The sequence below is a fragment of the Apteryx mantelli genome, chromosome 1 (genome assembly GCF_036417845.1).
Source record: "Apteryx mantelli isolate bAptMan1 chromosome 1, bAptMan1.hap1, whole genome shotgun sequence".
NCBI classification, from domain to species: domain Eukaryota; kingdom Metazoa; phylum Chordata; class Aves; order Apterygiformes; family Apterygidae; genus Apteryx; species Apteryx mantelli.
The window spans coordinates 135,565,567-135,591,384 of record NC_089978.1 but is presented as its reverse complement, the minus strand read 5'-3'; the positions used below and the strand labels follow the sequence as shown (position 1 = coordinate 135,591,384).

Sequence of the window (25,818 nt, the reverse complement as noted above, 5' to 3'; positions counted from 1 at the left end):
ATTTCATCCAGTCACCTTACCCTTGTCCTCAAATTATCTTTCCCATAGGATGCTGTGATCCTTCTCTGTACCATTGATGCCTCCCAATCTTGTGTCATCAGCCCAGATTAGTCTTCCCACTTTCTTAAGGGAACACCACACTTTTTTTCAGTAGACTATCATCTTGACCATTTTAACTTCCAAAATTTACTTGCCTTCTTTCTGGAAAGATAACAGGTTTGATCTTAAGATATTTCCCCATAGGAACATTCCAGGAGAAAACACAGATGGCTGTTGGTATCACAAGTGTGTCTTCCTTGTGAGAAGAAGAAAAAGAAAACAAAGCCTGCTAACAGAAAATAGTTCGAGTTAAACATAAAAATCAAGCCCTAATATCCTCAGTGGAACAGAGTTATGATAGAATTAGTGTTGCAGTGGGAACTGGGGTATGAAGTGACCCAGAGAACAGATAAAAAATGAAATTAGAAATAGACACACAGAATAACATCAAAATGATTGCAGGCAAAAGATGAAAGGAGCTTTAGGGGAAAAGGGAAAATATAGCCCATTGTGAAAGAAGTAACTACTTATGATTCAAAGACCTCTTTCAAATACAGAGAATGGAGAGATACTTGAATATTTATAGAATGCCCTCCACCTCTGCTATACATACCAGAAAAAGCAACAGCACAGCTTTCTGTACCCTTAATTCAAATCTAGCTATTTTGAACAGAAAGGAGGATTCTGAAGAACAAGAAGGGAAGGTGTACGATACATTTTAAGAACTGCACAAGCTGCTTCTAAGAATGGCAGGAATTAAATGAGATTCATTGTCTGTTTAGGAATGCAAACTTAAGATGAAGATGGGGCTTTTCTTTGAAAAGTCTCGTTACCATCAAGAAAAACAACACAAGAAAGAAAAGTAAAGATGAGAAACATTCCAATTCTGAGACACTGAAAGTGTTGGAAAATAGTCCAGACAAAAGGATTGGCTCTGATACAGAGGGGAAGAAACAAGGCCACAAGATAAAATAACAAATCATAAATAAAAGCCAGGAAAAGAAGATTAGGCATGGGACTCACAAGATTTTTGATATTCACAATGACCTGAATGAGACCAAACAACAGTATCAGAAAGGGAGAGGAGAAATGGAAGGGGAAAAATATGACAAGAAAAAAAAAAAGTAATGGAGAAATCTGAAAGAAGGATGAGGTGAGAGAGGAAGATTCTAAGATTAAGATCAAAAGTGAAGACATAAAAGTCCAGCAACAAAAGGAAGACTAGGGAGAACGTGGGCCCGCTACTGAATGGGGCAGGGGCCCTGGTGACAAATGATATAGAGAAGGCAGAGATACTGAATGCCTTCTTTGCTTCAGGCTTTACTGCTCAGGCCAGCCCTCAGGATCCAAGACCCTGGAGGCAAGAGAGAAAGTCTGGAGAAAGGAAGACTTTCCCTTGGTCAAGGAGGATCGGGTTAGAGATTGTTTAAGTAAACTTGACACCACAAATCCATGGGCTCCGATGGGATGCACCCACGAGTGCTGAGGGAGCTGGCAGATGTTATTGCTAGGCCACTCTCCATCATCTTTGAAAGGTCCTGGAGAACAGGAGAGGTGCCTGAGGATCGGAAAAAAGCCAATGTCACTCCAGTCTTCAAAAAGGGCAAGAAGGAGGACCCAGGAAACAACAGGCCAGTCAGCCTCACCTCCATCCCTGGAAAGGTGAGGGAGCAGCTCATCCTGGAGGCCATCTCCAAGCATGTGGAGGAAATGAAGGTGATCAGGAGAAGTCAGCATGGCTTCACCAAGGGGAAATCATGCTTAACCAATCTGATAGCCTTCTATGATGGAATGACTGGCTGGGTAGATGAGGGGAGAGCAGTGGATGTTGTCTACCTTGACTTCAGCAAGGCTTTCCACACTGTCTCCCATAACATCCTCGTAGGCAAGCTCAGGAAGTGCAGACTAGATGAGCAGACAGTGAGGTGGATTGAAAGCTGGCTGAACGGCCAGAAAGCTCAGAGGGTTGTGATCAGTGGCTCAGAGTCTAGTTGGAGGCCTGTAGCTAGCGGTGTCCCCCAGGGGTCAGTCCTGGGTCCAGTCTTGTTCAACTTCTTCCTCAATGACCTGGATGAAGGGACAGAGTGCACCCTCAGCAAGTTTGCTGATGATACAAAACTGGGAGGAGTGGCTGAGACACCAGAAGGCTGTGCTGCCATTCAGAGAGACCTGGACAGGCTGGAGAGGTGGGCAGAGAGGAACCTCATGAAGTTCAACAAAGGCAAGTGCAGGGTCCTGAACCTAGGGAGGAATTACCCCATGCACCAGTACAGTTTGGGGGTTGACCTGCTGGAAAGCAGCTCCCTGGAGAAGGACCTGGGAGTGCTGGTGGACACCAAGTTAAGCATGAGGCAGCAGTGTGCCCTTGTGGCCAAGAAGGCCAATGGTATCCTGGGGTGCATCAGGAAAAGTGTTGCCAGCAGGTCGAGGGAGGTGAGCCTCCCCCTCTACTCAGCCCTGGTGAGCCCACATCTGGAGTGCTGTGTCCAGTTCTGGGCTCCCCAGTACAAGAGGGATGTGGCACTACTGGAGCAAGTCCAGCAAAGGGCTACAAAGATGATTAGGGGACTGGAGCATCTCTCTTATGAGGAAAGCCTGCGAGAGCTGGGCCTGTTTAGCCTGGAGAAGAGAAGGCTGAGAGGGGATCTTATCAATGTATACAAATATCTTAAGGCAGGGTGTCAAGAGGATGGGGCCAGACTCTTTTCAGTGGTGCTTTTTATAACATAAATTAGTATTTCCCCACTTAAAAGTAAAACCAGAGAGGACCACACTATCCTCTCTTCTTGCACAGCACTTCACAGCTATCCTCTTCCTGGGAGGGCTGCACTCCTGGAACAAAAGACTTAGTGCTACTGCAAGATTCCTTTTAAGCGGCTATGAAGATCTGGTGTGCTGAGTCTTGGAGTCCCTCCCTTCAGTAAGGGTAGCTGCAGAATCAGAGTTCCTGCAAGTTCAGGGTTCCCATGTAATATCAGCTGGACCTGTGGCAATACCCTTCACCTGGCTTATTTTGGCATCTCAGTGGTGCTGCTGAGTTGCGTTTCAGTTTGCAGGCTGAGGTAGGATGCTTTGTTCCTCCAGTCCATGGGTTTCCCCCAATTTCCCATTGCTATCCCATATTGTTGAGGGCCAGGACAGCTGAGTTTGACTTCGTTTCCTGCAGTGGACACCAGATTGGATCTGATGAGACTGCAGCACGGCCCAGGCGGAGGAGGTGGCAAGCCTTCCCCCTTTCCATCAACTCCCTACTTCTGTTCTAGATACCACTGGCCTAAACCACTGCCTGCAGGAGCAGCTCTTCTCTCTCTCCCATTGCAATCCACAAAATGTGTGGATCTCAGCCAGGCAGTTGATGTGGTTCCAGGTGCCACAAGAGAAACCAGGCAGAAACCCAGGGAGACCCCACCTGCCTGTGCTCCCTTGTCTCCGCATATTGCCCTCCCGGTGCCTCAAGCCTCCCTCAAGCCATCCCTTTGCTTACAGCAAGACCTAAGTGCTCTTCTGCAGCAATAGTGAGGAAATTGCAAATGACAGGCCTAGCAGCTCACCTTTGCTGAGCTGCCACTGGCTGAGGCTGCCACTGGTGTGTTCTGTGGGAGGTTCAGTAAAGTTTAGTGTTGATGTGCCTAGACCTTCGGGAGTTGATGGCATTCCTGTTGCTCCCCCCCCCACCAGAGTTGCTGTTGGAGGGCAGGGGAAGGGACGGAAACAGTGTACATTAGTGTTCCTTGTTTAGGCCTCCTGAAAGCTCTGAAGTAGAGCTTGAATCAATTCCTGAAAGGAGGGCTCCTTGGTATGCAGTAGGATGAAACCAAACCTGCAAGCAGTGGGGCTAGAGTCACCAAGCTTTTTGTGACCTGCAGGCCACTTTGGACAGTGCTTGCCTATCTGTTAGACAGTAGTACCACATTCCTGTGCCAGAACAGTTGGAGTACCTATTCCCATGATCTCCCACCCCTCTAACTATGACCTTCTCTACTTCACCTCTGTTCCTCAGGAGATGTTCTCTAACAAGCATTTTCCATGTTTCATTTCTCATTTTCTAAAAGGGTTTGCACTGCTTCCCTTGTTGCTTGTCCTGCACTAATGTACATACCTTGAATCCTGCAAGGCTCTTGGGCCGTGCAAATAAGCCAGCACAGAGGTTGCTGATGGGCCTTCTTAGTCACCTCCAATACAACTGCTGTCCAGAAGACCTCCCCCAAGACTGCTTGGTACTGCCAGGCCTCTGCCTAAGGTCTTGAAAACTCTTCTAGCAAGCAAGTCTATTACAACCTTCAAGAAGGGGCTTTTCTCACTGACTTCCTGCTCTAATACCTTCCTCATAATTAAGTGCAAGGGGAGGGATCCTTCATGCTGCCATGGGGGTGGATCCTGGCAGATGTCATGAAGATCAGGTAGTGCTTCCATTGCAGAAGAGAGGGATGGGAGGGACCCTCTGGGTACCCCTGTACTGCTCAATAAGCAAGCAGACTCAAGCACTTAACCTCTGTCTGTGGCACAGGTGCTGTTTCAGCCCTTAGCTTTCTTTTGGCCCACTTCTAGAGAAATATGTTATAGAGAGAATTAGCCCTATGCAGTGTTGGCACAAGTCAGTCTGTGCCACTTGGCATCTGATCTTTTATTTAGCACTGTGGACAATACTTGTGCTGATTGCTTGAAATATGAGGTGAACCTCTAACCACATCCTTCTCTGTTTGCTCTAGGAGATGAATCCCCATGATACTTGCTGTCTTAGCTGAGTCTGTGTGAAAGCAGTCCCCACACACCTCTCAGCTGTGGGTTCCTGCCTCACAAGTCTCCCAACTCTTCTCACTGCACAATCCATGGGTGATACCAATGCAATCTGCTTCAAAGCCGTGCTGCAAGAACATTTTTATGTGCTTCAGTTCCCCGTGCTGCATTTCTTAGCAGATGGAAAGTGGCAGAACTGAGGACCATCAAAAGAGGGCACAGAACCCTCTCTTCTACCCTACTAATCTCTCAGTGTGCCTATGGAATAAACCGGATATTCTCTCATGGAGCAGTGGGCTATTTATTGGGCTGTTCACACCAGGTATGCCCATTTTGCAGGAAGATAAGTATCTCATGTATATGGACAGAGCTTGAAAGCAAAAAAGCTTCACTCTGTGCTCCAACCAGATTGGAGCCCTGCCCCATATTTATTTTTCTCCTCCTTTCCTTGCAAGCTGGAAAACAATGGGTTATGCCCATTTACTCCTCCTAGTTAGGACAAAGAGAACTGAAGCCTCAACACCAGATTCTCTTGCTGAGGAACAGAGAAGAAGCTATCCTTAGCCAGAAGGTACCCCTACAGATGCCAACAGGGCCCTCTGGAAGAGAGAATGGTACTCACTCAGCTCCAATTCTAGATGTGTCATCAATATGATAATAACAGAATTGATCTCTCTTGGCTGGCTCATGGTCCTCCAGAGATTCCCTTCCTCAATGTGAGATAAGCTGTCCTGATGGTCCCACTATGAAAACAACAAGAAGAAGTCTCATATGCTGCAAAGTAGCCTGCTCATTTCTGGGTATTTATTTGGCTACATTATGATGTTTACCGGGGAGCTGCATGTCCTGCTGCAGAAGCCCAGATATCAGCAAGTGTAGACAAAAAGTGTTCCTGAGAACATTTCCTGGAGCCGGTATGCGACATTAGTTATGTAGCTGGCCTAGTTTCAAATATATTGTGCTAGTGTAGAAAGACCAAATGATGATTTGGCAGATCTGTCACTGCATCACAGCCAGCCGTACTGCTTGGGGAACAGCATGTCTTGAAATAGCTCCTTAGGAAACACAGAAACAGCTGCAAACCTGTGGCCTAGGTGCCCATTTCCATTTCTGTGAAGGAATACAGTTCATTCAGCTCTCAGAACATATATCAGGGAAGTCTGGCCATGAACACAGGCAGCCAAACCCCTAGGAGAGGGGAAAAAATTCGCAGAGCTTGTTAGTGCACTAAGGCCCTAACAGCCTGGGTGTCACTGAACTTGGAATTCTGGATGAACACCAGGTAGATGCCACCAGGCAACATGAGCACTGACAATAATGTGTCAGTGACATAAAGATGATTGTGTATTCAGACTCATGCAAATGGACAGCACTCTGCAACTCCTTCCAGTTGCTGAGAATGAGTCAAGTAGCCACGGTTATGATTCACAAGAGCCTTAAATCTTGCCCTAAATTCAGTGTTCTAAAATGAATGAGAGAGTGGACGGAATTACCAGTGATGATCACACATAACCTGAAACAACAAAAAGAACTCAGCACAGGAAACAGGAAGTCCTATGATATTGCCACTGTTGTAATTCGCATCCTAAGGAAGATGATCTTTCAAGAGCTTCTACCCATACAGCTCTGAAGTTTTAAATTAAGAAGGAAACCCTCAGCAGTGCTCACTGCTAAGAAAGAGCGGGTGTCATTTCTTACTCACATGACTACCACCAGTGATAGAACCCCACTTCAACATTTTTTATAGTGAGAATACAATTGCTCCCAAGGAGATTGATGGGTCACAAATTTAGAGATTGTTCTTCCCCTTGTTCTCTTCCAAAGTGATTCATAAAATGAACAGTGTTATGTGTTTTCACATTGCTTTGTCAGGTGAGAAATAACCATTTTACATACTGCTGTACCTGTACCACAGATGTTGGTCCCACAGTAAAACAAGACTATATCAGTGATGACATCAGAAGCACAATCATCATTCATATATGGTCATAGCCACAATTTTTGAATTTTATTGGAGGTTTTGGCTCTTTCAGATTTGAGATTAATCCATTGATAATGTCTAAAAAGGTGAACATTATTTCTATTGGTTCCTTAGTGCAGCTGATGCTAGCACGTGAATCTATATATTTCCTTTTTTGTAGTCACTTGTCAGATACAGAGAAGCCCTTGCAGAGAGTTTGGTCTAGGCAGTGCCTAACAGACACTGAAGTTTCTTCTGGGGATGAAATCAGGATGGCAACAAAGGGGCATCTTTCAATATCAGTGTTGTGGCTGTTTCTCCTCTCCATTCAGGCCTCTTTGGGTAAGTAAATGCTTTATTTTGCATAAGTTAATGAGCAAGGAAGAGAATTTAAATTCAGTATAAATGGGTTGTTGCTCCATCAGTTTCTAAGACAAAGTGTCAAGAAGGTGTTTGAATATCTTTTCATCTTCAGTTAAATCTCCTTGGTGATTCTGATAGAAAGAACAGTAAGCCATTTGTAATAGTTCTGTATTTTTCTCAGACATCAGTGACCAGCTATTCCTGTAGGACCATGAGTCCAAGTTTGACTATAGTGAAACTGATTGCGCCAATGCTTAAAGGTGTTTGGTAAACAGACAAGCTATAATGGAAACTAAGAGGGTATCTGAACTACTGTCTTGCCTCCCCTGTCAAGCTCTGCATAGATGAGTGAATAACTCCAGGTCTTTATTCAACATCAGTTAAAATGATTTTGCTGCGCTCTGTGTGTCCAGTGAGTTTGGCTGGGTCACATATTTTCCCCTCAGTTGTTCCTGTGTATCTGGAGTTCACCACTGTCTCTTCGCTGTTCTACAGCTATGTGGATATGTTTGAAGCTAATGATGAAACCCAGGTTTTATAATCCCTATTTTTGTCTCTATACAAATGGACATGGTACTGTGGTATAGTGACCAGTGGTTGCATCTCTGGATGATGAGAATGTTATGGAAAATCAGGCTCACCGGCCTCCATAACAGGGTCCGACCCTAGGTTCCTGCTGAGGCAGAAGTTCGAAGTCAGATTGAAGAGAAATAAAATTTAATGATACACGTGTGGTAATTACAGCTCGAGCTGGGTGCCTCTGAAGAGGGACCCCGAACAAAGAAATCCCTGGGCAATTATACCCTTACAATCTAAATTCCCCACACCTTAAGCGATAGTTTGGACCAATAGTAATAGTTATGTCTGGGTTCTTCCCCTTCTTCACTGGGCCCCTTCATTGTCTCTAGGCAGGCTGCTTCTTATCTTCAAGGTTGGCTACTCCTGCTGTCTGTGCAACTTCTTTATCCCTCCAGCTTGAACCAGCTCTGGGGCCCCCTTTTACTTATCTAAGTAAAAGTTCAAAGCCTGAGGCCTAAGGCTGCAGCAAATTTAGCTACTAATGCTAAGCAAGTTATGCTAAGCAATTAATTCTAGACAGCTTCAGTCCGATATTCTCTAACAGAGAACAAGACTGCATGGTTGATACTTTGTTCAAAGTAGCAGGGCCCTAGTCTTAGAGGTTCCCACCAGCTGTGTGGATGCAGTCACAGTATAGATGGATGAGAAGAGGAGGCATGGGCCTCTCTGTGCAATAGGAATGTCAAAAATCATATTAAACATTTGTATTAGACATCTCTGGAGCAGTGTTTGAGTGGGGACTGAGCAGCCTTGTAGAAAGGAGAGTGAGTTTTCTGCCAACTTCTTTTCAATAACAGGAAAGAGTACCAGAGTGACTCGATAACAGAAGCAGACAAGAGTAGCTTTATCTTGGCATCACTATCAGCATCTATGATCCACTGCTCTGCTCTGGCTCTGGCTCTGGCAGTACCACTTGCATTCTCAACACTGTACCTCAGCCCCCTCCTGGGCTGCAGGGAGACTGCAGCGTGCAGGCAATGCAAGAAGCACAGGTGTTGGGAAGTGAGCTGTCACTTGAGACTGAGGCAGCTCAGATATGGCCCTGGCTTTCAGAGGGGTATCTGGGTATAGGGGTGCATGCCTTCTTATTCTTATCCCTAGCCAGTGAGGGGAACCAGATCTCCAGCTGGGTCAAGGCACAGTCTGATGCCTTCTTCTCTGGACAGAACCTCACTCTGTGACTAGTATCATTAAATTCAAGTAAGCCAGTTGTGGGATATGCTGTGCAGCATCAGGAAAGATACGAGAGTATGTTTGTAGGTAAAATAAAAAATTCACATGAAACTGATTACAACAAATGACAGTTTTGATTAGAGAGAATGAAGAACTGTTGCTTAGGTTATGCCTAGCATCACCTCTTCATCCAGCATTGCATGCCATTGTGTGTTGAAAACAATATTAGAAGATTTAAAAATTTAAGTGCAGAGGTAGATCAGTCAAGTGATGAGTTTGTTTTGGTTTGGTTTTTTTAACCCCTGAGAATGGCTAATGGAAATAGATTATCTGAGTCCATTAATCATGTACTTTGAATTTAGCTTTTCTTAGAAATGATCTCTCTTTTAAAAGTATATATTTTTAGCTTAGAAAGTTCTTTTCTGGACTATGTTCTTCAAATAAATTATGGGTCATTGTCCAGGACATCTTCCAGGAAGACTCTTCAAGACTCGTTACAGGAAGATTATACTCTCTCTGAGATAATATGTAGCAACTAAGAAGGTATTTGTAGTTATCAGAGGCTGGTGCTACATATGTTAGAGACTTTCTTACTGAGGAAATTTGAGGAGAGAAGAGAGTTTGCAGAAAAATGGTCTCTAGAAGTTATTAGTTATCAATCATTTAAATAATCTCCCATGAACTTTTTGTATTACTGAATCTAAACAATAAGCAGGAAATCATAAGGAAGTCCAGCAGTGTCAGCACAGGAGTAAAACCTTTGCCGATGTCCAAGAGCAGATCATGTATCACTGCCATATTACCTGTGTCCTGATGTGCAGCCTTACTACTTGTGTCCTGACATGCAGCCTCATTGGGTGAAGCGGGGGGTAATCATGCTACAGGCCACGTGGGGATGGAATTGCCTCTTAGTGAATTACAGCTATCAGTGTGCTCTGGAATGAGAAATGTGACAATGGTTAGTTGCTGAAGAGTGTGGCTACATCAGCATCAGTTTGTGGGGTAAGGCTGGCATACTCATGAGGAATAGAGAGAATAATTTAATATGCTTTAAATTTGAAAGCAAAATGATTTAAACTTGTTTCAGCAAGCAGGGTGGTGGCGCTATAGGAACACCTTTCTTTTTTGAGGAAGGGAGAAAGGATGAGATAGATTAATTTAAATTTTTTTCCAGGAAAATCTAAAGTTCTCTGATGAGCTTTTAGTGCAATTTTGTTATCTTTTGTCTCATATCAAATACTACCATTGATTTGAGAGGATCTCCAAGAGGTGTCTTTCTGGACTATCTGCAAGGCTTGCATGACTGCACTGTTTTATATTCACTTACATTGCCCAGTGCTGAATCATAATGAGTACTGCATGTTTCTCTTGGTCACCTGGTCAGGTTCAGACAGCTTTCTTCTTTCCATTGCAGTGTTATTCTCTAAGAATTGTGGCTGTTTTGGGTAACTGTGTTATCCCTGGAGAACACCTATGAATCACAAGCTGGATAGTTGGTGTCAGGGTACAGCAAGCGCTGGCTGCTTCCTAAGGGACAGGGAGCCAGGAGCCAGGTGCAGTAACATGGCCAGCAGGTCAATGTCCTTACCAGCCATGGCCCAGCCCCACAGTATCCGAGTGAAGCAAGCAGGACAGACCTGGGGATGGTAGCCAGGTTCAACCAAGAGTCCAGATCATCAGGCAAGTTCATGGTGAGGAGGTAGGTCCAAGGTCAAGCCAGGAAGTCAGTCTGCAGATCAGGGTCCAGATCAGCAGGGCCCATGACCAGACATCGGCATGGCTGTGGCAGAGCTGGAGACAGGCACACCTACAACAAAGCTCAGGCAGGGACAGAAGGACCAGGCCTGAGCTTAAATGGAGCCCTGCACCCATGGGCAGGGTGAGTGGGTAGAGACCCCTGGTGAGGCAGGTCAGGGCCATTAAGGCCTATTAGTGCACCCTGGGGGGACCTGACAATTGGATCAAATGTGTCTCATAAATGTTGGCTTTAATTTTCCATTGCATGTCAGGTTTTGAAACAGTTCTAATTTGGGGCCAAAGTTACCAGGCTTCTTAAGCAGCATCCTGTCATCCTTCTATAGCTATCTGATCAACCTGAATCAATCTCCAGGCCCTGGAAGAAGTTTCCAGCCCTGTTCAGCAACTTCTCTATTCCATAACATGCTAAAATTCAAATCTGATCAAATTCAGGAGGAGTATCTGGTGCAGCGGCCAAGATCTCCCTGATTTTTGCATGCACTTAGCTTGTCATCTGTCCTGAACCTGGAAATATCAAGGTCCTGAATGTGCTTTTTTACCATTTGAATTTCCAGCCATTTTGTCTTGCTCTCTTTCATGCTCTGAACCTCAGTGGCTTGTCATTCACATGCTCAGTAATGCTAACATAGCATGTTTTTCCCATTTTCTCCTTTTAAGTTTTCTTTTTGAGAAGCACAGACCTAACATCCAACAAGTTGATTCCAATGGCAGCATGAGCTGACAGTAATGTTTTACAGATAAACGTGGTGAGCAGTACAGTACAGAATGATTTTGACAGACATACTTAAAATAGTCCCCAGACTTCTTAGTTCCATCACAAATACAGGAAAGCTTCCATTCCTCTGAGACAAAATTCCTCTCAAATGCTACAATATTCTATTTGTAATTCAATTAAGCATTTATATCCATGAAATAATTGCACACCTTTCTTCATTTCAAGTTGGCCTGTATCTCAAGGTTTAAGGCATGTATCTTTCTCATGCTATCACTGTTTAAATCTCTGGTGATTACTGCTTAATAAACTGCTCCATGAAATCCTTTCTTGTGCAGACACAGTTCATATGTTCCTCTGGAAACATGTAATGGACACCAGTGCACCTAGCTGCTTGTAGATTGCCTATTCCTGGAATATAAATATTCTGGATAATGTGCAAGCATACTTAGTGATTTGTTAGAGACCCCTGAAATTTTTACACAAGACACAAAGCATTGTGGAATATTGCTAGACATCATTCCTTGTTCTGCAGAGTTTCTTCCATGTAGCAAAATGATACATAAGCATAATGGTCTCTTCTTAGGGTACGTACAATACATTCTTTGAGCTTCATCATAAAAAAACATAAAATGTTGTTATCCCTGCATCCAAAACTAGGGATCCAAAATGTAAATGTATTTAAAATGTGTTAGCACTTGCTGATTCCAGTAGCACAATAGAGGCGAGGTTACTGCAGCACCATGCCCCCAGGTCCAACCAGTAGCAAGGCTGAACATTTATTCCCAGTAGGCACACACAAAAGCACAGGTATATAATACACATATACCCACATACATGGCTGGCCACACAGATCAGCACAGACACAAACATTCAACACTGACACGAACACAAACAGCACCAATGGCCTCATTGTGTTTCCCTTCGTGGCTGATCAGGATGAAAGTCTGTTAGTGGGAAATATCTACAATATGGATCCCTCCAGGTTTAAATACTCAGTCTATCCACTAGCTGGCCCCTGAATACCTTGGCCTACTCTGTTTGCTGGCACCCAGACATACAAGCCCCCCAAGGCCCACAGCTCCACCCCAGTTGGTGGTACCGCCTCACTCGCATGCACACACACACACACACACACACACACATGCATTTCCCTTCACCCCCACAACCACATGAATGCCCTGTAGCTGGGCTTAGACACTTAGTCCATCCAGTAACTGGCTCTTGATCCCCACCTCTCCCCAGTTCCTGGCACCTGGGCATGTAAGTCCCCAAGGCCCACAGACCCCTCCAACTGCTGGTACAGATGCCTTTGCACACACCAACAGACACACACTGTGAGTCCATCCAGTAGCTGGCCCTGGATCCTCCCTCTCCCCAGGTACCTCCCACGCAAACACACATGCACACACAGTCCACCCCCAGGCCCCAAGGTCACTCCAGCAGTTGGCCTGGAACCACTGGTCCCGCTGGTAGCCAGCTCCTCCAGTTGTCTTTCTTCCAGAGAAACACACATACATTTGGCTCCCAAGCCACTTAACCTACTCACTGGCTAGTCTGACTTGATATTCACCATCTATCATACACTGACATACAGTACCCTCACTCACTTCAGTTGCTGGCACCACAGACACACAGCCTCTATGACCTGTGTCCAACTCCAGTTCCTGGCCCTTGATTTGCACTCAGTGCAGTCTCCAGTTTCTGTCACTCCAGACATATGGGCCCTGTGACCCATGGTACCCACTCCAATGCCACACTGAAGACACACATGCCCCTGTGACCTGTGGTCTGACTTCAGTTGCTGGCACTTAGACCTCCATGCACACACATGTGCACAGAATAGAGCGCCCCCTCACCCAGGAAAACAGAAATGGAGTTTAGTAAGATGACAGGATGGACCACACTGATGAGGTGCAGGGCATGGTCAGACAAGCATACTGACCAACATCTTGTTTACATGCAGTCGGCCCCTTTTATCCCCTTATCCCTTTATTTTCCCACGCTTGTTCCTCCCCAAACCACCTTGACCATTCCCTTTCTCCTTCTTTGGTGTCTCCCTTAAACATCCCATAATAAGTTTTGTGCAATCTCAAGATCTCTTCCCCTGCATCCCATAATGTGTCCCATAACCTTTAGACAGTAACCCTCCTCAGATTGTAAGGTGACCCAGAGAGCCTATCCTGTTGACTCAACTGGTGGGTTTCATGTCTAGACAATGGGGCTGTTGGCTCTCCTGTGACAGCTCTGGGAGGAGCCGGGGCAGGGTGTTCATTTCTCTGACTGGGTTATTGGGGTTATCCCATCTGCCATTGTTCCTCAGTGCTCTTTTTTTACATGTAGAGATGAGCTTTCTATCATAAAACCTAACGTAATGAATGTCATCTGTACTGTTGCTTAAATACAACAGTGACTGTTCTCAACTGAACTTGGCAGAAGATATCTTTTCATTATTTTTTGCTTCACCACTTGTTTTCACAAACATCTACAGATGTCTACCTGGATTCAGAATATTAATTCAACATATATACTTTTTCCTCAAACAAATATGAATCTTTTTGCAAATAAAGAATCTTTTTTATGAACAGATATTCAAAAATTCTTGCCTTAAAATTCCTCACTGGGAAAAAAATACTGAAAATTTGTCAAGAAGTGCCTCAACAAAAAATTCCTGGGCAAAAGTCCACTTTTTTTTTACATGTGATTATGTCTTAGGTTATACACTTCAGGTTTCCCAATATTTTCTGTGTCTGTGTAAGATGCAGACTCAAACCTGTTCCCCTGTGTTCCTTGGGCCCTCCTAGAAGGCCTTTGTGTTGCTTGGTTTCCTAAGAGCTGCTTCTGTGTCCCATCCATCATTCCTGCATTTGAATGTAACAAAATTCTTCCTGTGTTCTCTGGCCTTTAAGTCCCTGTGCTAGACTACTGTATAATCCCTTGAAGTATCTATAGTAGCAGCCCAACATCATAAGCAAGGAAATCTCATCTTCTCTCTTCTATCAGACTCTTTTCCATCATATGATCTGTGATGACCATAATGCTATTTTGTGGGTCCCCAGGTCACAGGACTGTGAACTGTGTATCCATACCACTGGAAGAGGCAGGCCTGGGAGCAGAGGCACACGGAATGGCAGGAACAGGGAAAGGAGCAGAGCAGGGATAGATGGTCCTTTGGGGATCAGTCTCATTCCAAGAGACAGTGGGGCATGAATGGCAGATACAACATGAAGGCTTACCTGCTTGTCTCCCACTTATGCTGCTGCATGTCCCAAGAAAGTTTCCCATTCCCTGATGACATCCTCATAAGTAGCCCTCTTCTCTCTTCAGGTACCCATCATTAGGGGACCCCATAGCAAGGGCTGGGGAAGAGGAAAGGGATAAAGAGTTTGGGGGACACTGAGTTGCAAGTAATAGTTAGTCTGAGAGGAAGAAGTTGAAGCAGACATGGCAGTTGCTTCTTCACAACGTACTGGGCATGGGAATGAAGAAACTGGTGCCCAGTAAACATTTTCAGGTGGATATCATCAGACATGGTAGAACAATGGAGAAAAAGGAGGAGTTTCTGATTAAGCTTTTGTGAATCCACAGCAGGGACATTTCCCAGCCCTGACTGCGCAGGGGGAGAGAAAATTTGTCTGTCTTTAGAAATAGCTTACATTTTAGCAGTGTAGTTAGCTCAAACTTGTGAATGCAAACACAATTCCCAAACTTCAAACATTGTGTGGGACTACTTAGAAAGATGAACCTAACAAATCTGACTTAATAATATATTAAGAGTAATAATAATCTCATTTACAGTTGCAATAGTTAATGGTGGTGAAGCTCTGTCCTCTCCATAACCTTCTTCTGTCTCTATATATGAAGGTGATGATGAATTGAGGCTGACAAATGGACCTGGCCCCTGTGCTGGAAGAGTGGAAGTAAAACATGAGGAGCAGTGGGGGACTGTGTGTGATGGCGACTGGAAGACAGAAGATGCTGAGGTTGTTTGTAAGCAACTAGGATGTGGATCTGCTGTTCAGGCCCTTAACCAAGCTCCTTTTGGAGAAGGATCTGGACCAACATGGCTGTATCGAGTTGATTGTCATGGTGATGAATCTGCTCTCTGGAACTGCTCACATCCAGGATGGGGTGTATTTACCTGCCCTCATTATTTTGATACTGGAGTGATCTGCTCAGGTAAGAAGCCATCAAACCTTTTGTAACAGAAAAATCCCGTGAAAGAAAGTAACTGAGATAACTTTTGTCTCAGCTGATAGGTCCATATTACTGTAGTCAGCATAGAGTTAACACTTTCTCTATAGATAGAGGAGCAAGAAAATGCTCTGTTAGGCTATACAGTTGCTCTTCTCCAGATCTCCCTGTAAGCTGAGAAAGGAAAGTCTCCAATGGCAAAGAAATCCAATGCATGTTTGGCTGCCTTCCCCTGCAAGATGCGCTTGTTTTCTCTCCTTCCATAAAGCACCATTGCAATGCATTCTTCCTTCCCAGGTGCAGAACTTTGCACTTGTCCTTGTTGAATTTCCTAAGGTTCCTGTCAGCCCATTCCTCCACCCAGTCTAGGTCTCTCTGAATGGCAGCTCTGCCCTTGAGCGCATCCCCATAATTTGGTGTCATCTGCAAACCTGAAAAGAGTGCACTCCATCACTTTCTCCAAGTCACTGATAAAGATGGCAAAGGGAATGAATGTCAGGAGAGACCCCTGTGGTACTCCATTTGTTGCCACCTTCCAGGTAGAGCACAGCCCACTAGCCACCACCCCTCACTCCCCTCAGGATCTGGAAACTCACTATTTCAGGGTCACCTGCAGCCAAGGCTGCCATTGATTACCACATCCCCATTGAGTTCTTCCTTGTTCGTAAATAGCAGATCCAGCTGCGTATCTCTCCTGAGTGGCCCATCCAGTGCCTGTATCAAGAAGTTACCTCTGACACCCTCCAGAGATCTCTTGGACTGCTTGCATCCTGCTGTGTTGCTCTTTCATCAGATGCCAGGGAGGTTAAAGGCTCCCATAAGTATAGGGATCTGTGATGTGGAGACTTGTGTTGTTTAAAGAAGGCTTCATCCAATTCCTCACCTTCATCAGTGGTCTGTAACAAACTCCCAACACAGTTTCATCCTTACTGCCCTCTCCTCTGATTCCGACCCTCAAACTCTCAACCAGACTGTCATCCATCCCATAGAAGAGCTCCATGTATCAGAGCTGCTCCTTCACATAGAAGGCAACTCCCACTCCTTGTCCTCTCTGCCTCTCTTCCCTGAAGAGCTTGTATCTGTCCATCACAGCACTCCAGTCATGCAAGCTGTCTCACCACATTTCAAGTTATTCCAACAATACCATAGTTTTATGACCATGCCTGGAGTTCTAGTTTCTCTTTTTTTTTTTCCCCTTGCTTGTGTGCACTTGTGTACATACACTTGAGGTGGGTGCCCCTTCTCCCTGTTGTATCATTCCTGAGGTCTTTTTCATTCCCATCATCCTGCACTCTTTGTTTTTCACCCCTGTCCATCTCTACCTCATTTAACTGTGGGTTGTAATCTCCCTTCCCTGGTATTCCTAAATAAAAACTCTCCTCACCAGGTTGACCAGCCTGTTGGCAAAGACAGGTTGATCCTTTCTCTCTCCAAAAGTCCTTGATCCTCAAAGTGGGTCCTGTGGTTGTAAAAGCCCTTTTAATGATGCCAGCTGTGCAACTGTGTGTTGACCCACAGGATCTGTCTGATCCCCCCTAAGTCCTTTCCCTTCACCAGCAGAATTGAGGAGAATGCCACCTGGGCCCCCATGCCCTTAAGCCTCACTCTCAAACCATGTAGTCACTGTTGATATGCTGAAGGTCTCCCTTGGCAGTATGATTGGTATCCATGTGAATAAGCTGCAAGGGGTTCGGCAAGGGCCAGACAAGCCTTGGTAATCTCTCCACAAAATACTGGATCTGAGCCCCTGACAAGCAACAAAATTCTGCAGACAATAAGTCAGATCATCAGAGGGGGCCCTCCATCCCTGCATCGCTGCTTCCTCTTGGTGGTTCAGGCCTGGCCAGCTCTGATGCCTCCCCCAGACAAAGCTTTCTCCCCCTCATCTCCTACTAGGGCACTGAATGCATTCTGCAGTTGCAGATCTGCGGGTGGAGAAAAAGCCATCCTCTGCTTGCCAGGAGTCACAAGCTTCCAGCCTTCCTCACCACGGGAATCTCCAGTAGCCGCACAATTAACCACAGTCTCCAGCTGCTCCTCCTTCTGCACAGTTACGGGTTCAGACTCTTATCTCTGCAGAGTCTCTGTGAAGATCCTGTAAATATCTCTTTTATCTTCTTTGGTGCTCTGCAGTCTGCTCGCTTCCCCCCACAGTTCCTTAACTTGGTAACACAGCTTCTCAATCAGAGCACATCTCCTGCAGGCAAGAACTCTACCTCTGCCTGCCCCAGCCTTAAGGGGAGGCATCAGACACTTCCTGTATCCCAACACCCAGTGAGTTGCTTCCTCTCTCTGGAGCACTGTCTGAGTAGAAGCCTCTGATGTGCCAGGGGTAGTTGCTCCAGTCAGTGCTGGGGACTATGCCCTGTGGCACAACTGTTGTTGCTCAGTCCCATGCCGCTTTCAGCGAAGTTTCCAGCCACCTGCCACATACCCTTCCACACAAATTGCTGCACAAATTACAAGAACCAGCAGCAACAAGCAGCTGAGCAGCATCCTAGTTTCCCCTGCGTGCATCTTGCTGAACAAACTGTGGGGTCCCCATTCACAGCTCTGTGGGTCACTGCACTCCTTTAAGGGCTGGTTAGATAGCAAATGGAAGCTGGGCACAGGTGTCCACTGTTTTGCACAAGGCATGTCCCCACTGTGGGTCTCTCCTCTTCACAGTCAGCTTTAAGTTTCACTGTCTGGAATTTTTTTTCATATTATAAACAGTCTTTGAACCCTTACTACTAACTGTTCCTCTTGGTACTGAAGAAACTGATAATCCACATTGGTTGAAAGTCCTCTTATATTTATTAAAGAAAAATGTTTACCCATAACATCAAGACTCATTGTCCAGTGGTTTTACACAGTCATTTCTGATAAAGGTAAGACCACATTTCCTTGCATAAATGATTTTGCTCTTTTATTTTGGATTTCTGTCACATGTTATGTTCTGTATAGTCTTTCTGCTGAATAAAGATTTCCTTCTGTAGGCTGCAGTCTGTAAAGTTGCCTAGTGTGTTTAAGTGCACTATGTTCACAAAGCAGTCTCCACAGCATGGTTAAAAAAAACTGGCTACTTCAGAAAATAGTTATTGTCCATAAGAAGGTCTACAACAGTGGTACTGTACATAGCTTGGATATAGCCTATATTCAGACTTTATGCACATGTACAAGTTGATACGTGCATGCACACTGAGCTTTGTTTTTCCCTTTACTTTTCCTCTAAAGAGAGAGCAAGGAGCAGATTTACCAACACTGGGTACTTTGATGAAAGACAGAGAAATTAGTCAGAAATTAGCCATGTGATAATCCTACAATAGAATGACTCTATTCTATTCCAAAGAAGCCCTGAATTGATGCTGAAAGACCCCCTTCAAAACTAGTAATCGATAATCAGCTTAGCTGCTTCCCATTTTTCCATCTGTTACCACTCCTCCCAGAATAGTTTTTTATTAGTTTCCATGACCCTGCACACTTACAAATTTTTATGGTAATTATCTGTGCCACACAAAAGCAAATCCATCACAATATTCACATCATGTCTGCTAAGAAGAAATAGATGTAAAATAAATGTCTCACCAAGGGATAACAGTGATGAAGCTGATACAGTTTGTAGTATTTCACTGCTGGTAGAGCTGCGAGCTGAGAAAACAAAGATAAAATATTGTTTTATGCTGATCTGCAGGACATTCTAGCAGTAACTGGAGGTAACAAAAGAGAAAAAAGAGGCAAGGTACAGGTGCTGAGCTGGCTACATGCAGAAGCAGCTGGAGTGCAACAGGGCATACTAGCTCAGGAGCAGTGCCACAGAAGCACAGTTATGCTGTTTTCAGAACAACTTGTTTCTCTCATGAGCTGCTGTGCTTGAGCTAGCAAGCCCCATTGTAAATGAGCTAAAAAGTTCGTCAGAAATCTGGAGCTCATGGAGTGATGTGCGAATGTGAGACATTCAAGTAAGTATATGGGAGCCAGCATGGATCTAGCAGGGCTGGCACTGTGCTTGAACTAATAAACCTGCCAAATTCCAGTTGACACCATGCCTTTTGAATTGTCTCTGCTTGGTGTTTTTCACCAACAGTTCAGTATTAAAATCTCCCTCCTTCTATTGTTAGGGATTGAATCTTCTTCTTCACATCTTCTCTTTAGCTTCTCAAACACTTGGTCAAGATTTAGTATTTTCACATACTAAAAAATAAGCACTCCTATGTTGCAGTGAAGACGAGACACGGCAATACACTCAATATGAATGCTACGCATGTCCACTTTATTGTAAGCAGGATCACACTTTTATATTCTGACTCCATATGCTGATTCATTGTTTACTAATTACCTAGTTCGCTACTTGCTTGTCAATATGACATTTAATATAATCCAGCTGGTCTTTAATGCTATTCACATCCTGAACTGTCAGTCCATTTATCTTTTGGCGATGTTCTACATCCTGGATAAGCAGTCCATTCGTCCTTGGCGTTCTTCCTTCACCATCCGTCCTTGGCATTCTTCCTTCAAGGTTCACCATCCGTCCTTGGTGTTCTTCCTTCAAGGTTCAGGTTAAAATTTACTACGTCTTTCAAGTCCTTCTGGACTTTTTGTCGTTTATCACAGTCATTGTCTCACAACATAGTTCATCAACAAGTCACTTATTTCACCGCAGCAAACCCCACACTCCTACACTGTATTTTTTCTCTTATCAGTGGCATACAGAAATTGCAACAATGGCTATTTAAAAGTGTCACTGGTCCTTGGAGAAGTGAGTACCATGTATCTTGACCATGAAGGTATGGGAGTGATTAAATTAGGTCAGTGCAATCAACCCTCAGTGCTAAATTTCTTGAATGTTTTTAGGTTTCTCTGGGCTGCATCTGACTGGAGGGGACAGTGCCTGCTCAGGACATCTGGAAGTAAGGCAAGAAGAAAGCTGGTCTACGGTTTGTTATTCACATATTGATTTCAAAGCTGCTTCTGTTATATGCAATGAGTTAGAGTGTGGGCAGGCTGTGGATATCTTGAGAGGAGCTCACTTCAGAGAAGGACATGAACTGATCTGGCAGGAAGAGTTCCAGTGTGTCGGGAATGAGACTCACCTTGCACACTGTCCCAGGATGTTGCACCATAGTAAGACATGCTCCCATGATGCCAGTGTTGTATGTTCAGGTGAGACTTTGGACTGATGGCCATAATTTACATGTGACCTACATTTCTTCTTCCTGTCAACCCACTGTTCAGAGTCTCTGCATATTTGTGTGGTCCTCAGAGGGTTCCTGACTGCTTCCTTATCACACCTGAATCCAGGGAAAGCAAGGAAGTAAAGGAGAGCAGTCCAGCAATCTCTCATTCTCTCTAGAGAGTGTCTGCTTCTGCACCAGGGATGAGGGTCTCAAAAGGGCTGTCATTTGTCTTATGGTAGTAGAGGTATGGGCTCTCTAGTGCTGAGAACTCCTTCCTTGTCTTTCTTATACGGGTAAAAGGAAGGGTGGCCAGAGCAGACAACCACAAACATGGAGAAATTAGTTTATTTCTGCTCTGATAGTGTGTGTGTTAATCCCTAATGCCTCAGTTAATCCAACTATAAAACAGGGAGAGGCTGAATTACATACCTCCGAAAGGTGATAGGAGGCAGAAGTTACAAACGCTTATAAAAAAGCTGTCAGAGGCCTGGATGACTGCTGTTTATGAATGCCAGGTGTCATTCTTTAAGAACTTTGTACATTCATGTCTGCTTTTATGTTCTGGGGAATCTAAATATGGTTAGCTTTGTGCCACCCACTACAAAAGTGATGATTATACATAACAGCTATGACTTTCTCCTTAGGACAAAAATCAAAATGGAAGAACTGAACAGGGGACATCGCTGCTGGCAATTCCCTGTCATATAACATGCCCATTTTGCAGCTGAAGTGCTGCAGTCTGTTTCAGCCCTGCCTTGGACACCGTTCCACCGGTCGAGGTGATCTGGAGCTCTGCCTGGGTAGCTGTGGCAGCCAGACAGCCCAGTTTAGATGTCAATGATTGACAGTTCTTGGCTGCGGCTTCTGTCCTTCTCCATGATTCACAGCACAGGAAGGAAATCCAGCACTAGGAAAGTCTCATTGGGGGAAGTATAATGCAAGGATGAGGCAAGAGCTTGGAAAGTAAAAAGAAACGGTGTGAGAAGATAGGCAGACTGCATGGGGCTGGCAGTCGGCCCTGTCTGTCGGAGTGCTTGATATCTTAGGCCCCCCAATCCTAGCCATACCACAGTTACATTACAGTACTGCGAATCTGCTGATGTGCATGGCCTGCTGTGTTCAGAGCCTTACGCTATGGCAGAGATGAAAACTAAGAATCTGCACACCACAGCTGCTGCACACTGAGTAATGTGAGATAAGCTGCTACTGGGAGAGAGAGTGATACTCATAGCCCCTGTTCTGAGTTTCTCACATGTTTCAAATGCAAGAAAATGCTGGGACTGATTCTGCAAGTTAAGATGTTAAAAGGTAGCAGTATTGTGCTGAAAGGAGAGGAGAAGAGAGGAGAGGAGAGACTGGATTTAAAGAGTCATGAGGCTTTTAGTCATGTAGTGCAGACATGGACAATAACAACTTGTTGTTTCAGAGCTGGTTTATGAGCATCCTGGTCGAACATTCTCCCCAGTACCCTGGGACGGAGTGAGTGCTGGTCCCATGCAGCTAGATTTTCCTTGTGATTTCTAATGCAATAGCACAAGAAGAATATTGCTGATAAGTTCCTTCATTCTTCCTGCAGGCTATGGTGGGTACAGGCTGGCAAATGGCACTACCACATGTTCAGGGAGAGTAGAACTTCTTCATGGAGGCTTGTGGGGAAGCCTTTGTGACTACCTGTGGGATTTCCCAGCTGCCAATGCCCTCTGCCAGCAGCTGGACTGTGGAGTTGCTCTGTTGATCCCAAGCGGACAGTCCTTTGGGAAAGGAAATGGGTTGTTCTGGAATGGCACATTCGTCTGTGAAAAGAATGGCTCACACCTGAGAGACTGTCGTGTCAGTGTGCTGGGTCACACTGACTGCCCCACTGGAAAAGATGCTCGTGTGGTATGTTCAGGTGAGCAGCAGGAAGAGGGAAGAAGAGAACTGAAGAATTCCTTCTTTGAGACAGATATGAACCCAAAATCCAGAGGGTATCTATCTGTGGAGCCGAGCTCCATCTTTTGCCTGCTGCTACAGGCATTTCCAGGAGCTGAGGCTGCACAGCACCTGTACCACAAGGCTGCTCTCTGTGAAATATTTCTAGTGCCCATGAATAGTAAGAACAAGGCCGGTCACAAGGGAGGATGACAGGGGAATAGAGGGTGGCCACAGCACATGCAATTTCCTTGCCAACCAGGGCACAGTCCAGAGCATCTGAAAACACAATACAGAGGAAAGTGCTGATATCAGAGTCCATCAACAGTCCCAGACAAATCGAAGTAATCAGTCAGGTCCAAGGTCCATCTGGGTGGACCAGTCAGGAGCAGACAGAGATAGGACTGGAGGCAGGTACACCAATAACATAGTTCAGGCAAGGACTGAAGGCCTGGTCCCAAGCTTAAGTGTTCCCCTGGACCAATGGCTGGAGCGTGCATAGGTCAGGGTCTCAGGTGAGGCTGGACCCAAGGCCTGTTGGTTCACTCAGGGCCCTGAAACCTAATGACCTCAGTTTAAAAATTGCAAGGGAGACCAGATTTGGATTTCTAGTAATTCTTCTCAGTAAAACAGAGGAGACTGAAGTGTAGGTATGATGAAGTATGGAAATTTCTGTGACCCTGTGGAGTAATTTTTACCCCTGAATGCCAAGGAAAACCCACTCCCACTTCCCAGTCACCTTCAGATCATGCCCATGAGCAGTTACCAGTATGCCATCTTAGTACTCACTTTCTCTCCTACTCAGGGTGCCCAGGGGCCAGGTTGGTGAATGGCACCACATGCTCTGGCAGAGTGGAGATCCGCCATGGAGACAAATGGGGAAGACTCTGTGGCTCCCACTGGAATTTGCAAGCTGCCAGTGTCCTCTGTAATCAGTTGAACTGTGGCTATGCGAAGTCCATTCAAACAGGACACCATTTTGTGGATGGGAACGGACCTGTATGGAGAGACGCTTTTCACTGTGAAGGAACTGAGTCCTGCCTGTGGGATTGTGCTCATGTGACTTTGGGCAATCCTTCCTGTTCAGTCAGAGAAGCAGCCACTGTTGTTTGCTCAGGTAAGTCAGGAATGGCCTTTTATGTGTAGTGTGGCTTCAGAGCAAAGCAGCCTTGATGATCTCAGCATGCCCAAGTAGTTCAGGTATGTCAGCCTTTATTTAGAGCCCCTTGCCTCCCCTCTCCTACCCTTCCTTCTCCTCCGTTCCCCTTCCACTTCCCCAGACAGACAGATCTGAGGATGCAGTAAGAGATGCACTTTGGCTGATGCTAAGGTTGCACTGGTGCAAGCTGAGGAGAATGAATAGTAAGGCTGAACCTTGCGATTTCCAAATTTCCTTCCATCCTGCCAGGACCTCCACCTCTTCTGGGGATGGCATTTCAGAGGTGGCTGTATTAAGGTCATGTTCAACTGTGTGGCCATTATACGCCTATATCACTTTTGCTTATGGACAAAATCCTGCCGTCACCTCCCTCTGTCCTTTGTGTTCCTAATAAAGACTTTGCACTGCATGACCCAGGGTGTGGGTGTGGGTGAGAGACAGTAAATGTTTGGTTGTGTTTAGTGAACCAAAATATTCATACAAATGTCTGTTTCTTTGCCAAAGATCCAGATTTTAACTCTGCTCCTATTTCAACCAGTGCTTCTCCAGAGCATTTCCTCCAGCCTATTCCGCAGTTGCCTATTGCCACAGAGGCGGATAGAACTAGCTGAAGGAAGAAATTTTAGCCAAAGGTTTTGCTAAACCTTTGTTATTTGTATTCTGCATTAAGAACCAGATTCTGAATACCATCATACCACTTATCAGTGTAAGGCCATAGAGTAAAATGAAGCATGAATGCAGGGATCAGGCCTAGAGCGATTTTCACAGAAAACAGCTATATCAGTTTCTCTTTTCTGTGTCATGGCAATCCTCCCCTTAACTGTGAACCTACTGCTTTGTCTGTTTAAAAATAAATACAACTGAAATGTGTATAGAATTAATAACTTGTCATATGAAAATATTAAAAGCATTCTTTGACCAAGAGAATTCTCTTAGACTACAGGAAATCCTCACCTTTATGGTAAACACTTCAGCACTTTTATGTGTCACTTTATTTTGGTAGTTCCTTATGAATGTTGGGCTGCTTTATTGCTAGTACATCACCAACATGCTGCACATTGACTGGAGGTGAACAGGGCAGGCATTTTTTTGGCACAGCTACATTTTGCAGCAAAACTGAATGGGGAATTCTGGCAGGACAATGGCATGCTCATCGTAGGCCAGTATGCAGACTCCTGGCATGCCCAGCTCCCTTGGAGTTCTGTCAATGCTGGTGCAGCATGCACTTCTGAGAGTTTCAACATAAGCACTTCACTTAATAGGGTTCTGCTCCAGAAGGATTCACACTGTGCCTGACTCCTCACAGGATCTAGCCTTTGAGCTGGGGAAGCCTTTTTCACTTCCATTACAGACTTTTGTGTGCATGGAGGCAAGCAAAGCCTTAACAGAGACTGTCTGCTTGATCAGTGGTGAGGACTACTTTTCCACAGACGTAGAAATTTGACTTTCATCTCTCACCTACATGCTATTTTTACTGAGGTAAGAGCAGTAGATGTTATTCATTTTCCAACTCTCTTGAGTTCAGGCCTTGCTGAATCACTCAGACTCTCAGGTGGAGATAGCCGCTGTGATGGACGAGTTGAGATCTCCCTCAATGGTATGTGGGGCAGAGTCCTGGATGATGACTGGGACATTAAGGATGCTGATGTGGTGTGCAGACAGCTCCAGTGTGGAACTGCCAAAAAAGCCTATTACCCTTCAAGGTCTGAACGAGGGATGGGTCTTGTTGGTTTAAGAAGTGTCCAGTGTGCTGGAAATGAGACCCAACTGATGTTCTGCAAGACCTCCTATTCTGAGACAGTGCCAGTAGGAGTTGCTGAGGATGTTGGTGTGATTTGCTCAGGTGAGTTACTGTGCAAAAGGAACAGAGTGCTTTTGGGGGTTGCCTCTAGCCCACCTTGTGCTATGTTCTCACCAGATCTTAAACAGGCATGGGTCCGAGCTTGTGATCCTCAACTGCTTATATATTCTCAGGGATGAGTGATAGTTAAGGGAATAACTGTAATTTGCATAGTGCTTTTTTCATCTGAATGTCTTAAAGAATTTAGCCTATAAAATCAGAGAGAAATAATAGAAT

At 45.0% G+C, this 25,818-nt stretch overlaps 1 protein-coding gene across 1 annotated transcript in view; it reads left to right on the top strand.

The window, feature by feature from the left end:
- The first annotated feature begins 7,008 nt into the window (after positions 1-7,008).
- Positions 7,009-25,818, top strand: part of LOC106497169 (antigen WC1.1-like) — a 30,320-nt gene continuing 11,510 nt past the window's right edge. The window contains exons 1-6 of the mRNA XM_013957982.2: positions 7,009-7,078; positions 15,186-15,500; positions 20,349-20,657; positions 22,248-22,562; positions 23,388-23,699; positions 25,267-25,584. Coding sequence (XP_013813436.2) covers positions 7,009-7,078; positions 15,186-15,500; positions 20,349-20,657; positions 22,248-22,562; positions 23,388-23,699; positions 25,267-25,584 — 1,639 coding nt within the window. The remainder of the gene's footprint in view (positions 7,079-15,185; positions 15,501-20,348; positions 20,658-22,247; positions 22,563-23,387; positions 23,700-25,266; positions 25,585-25,818) is intronic.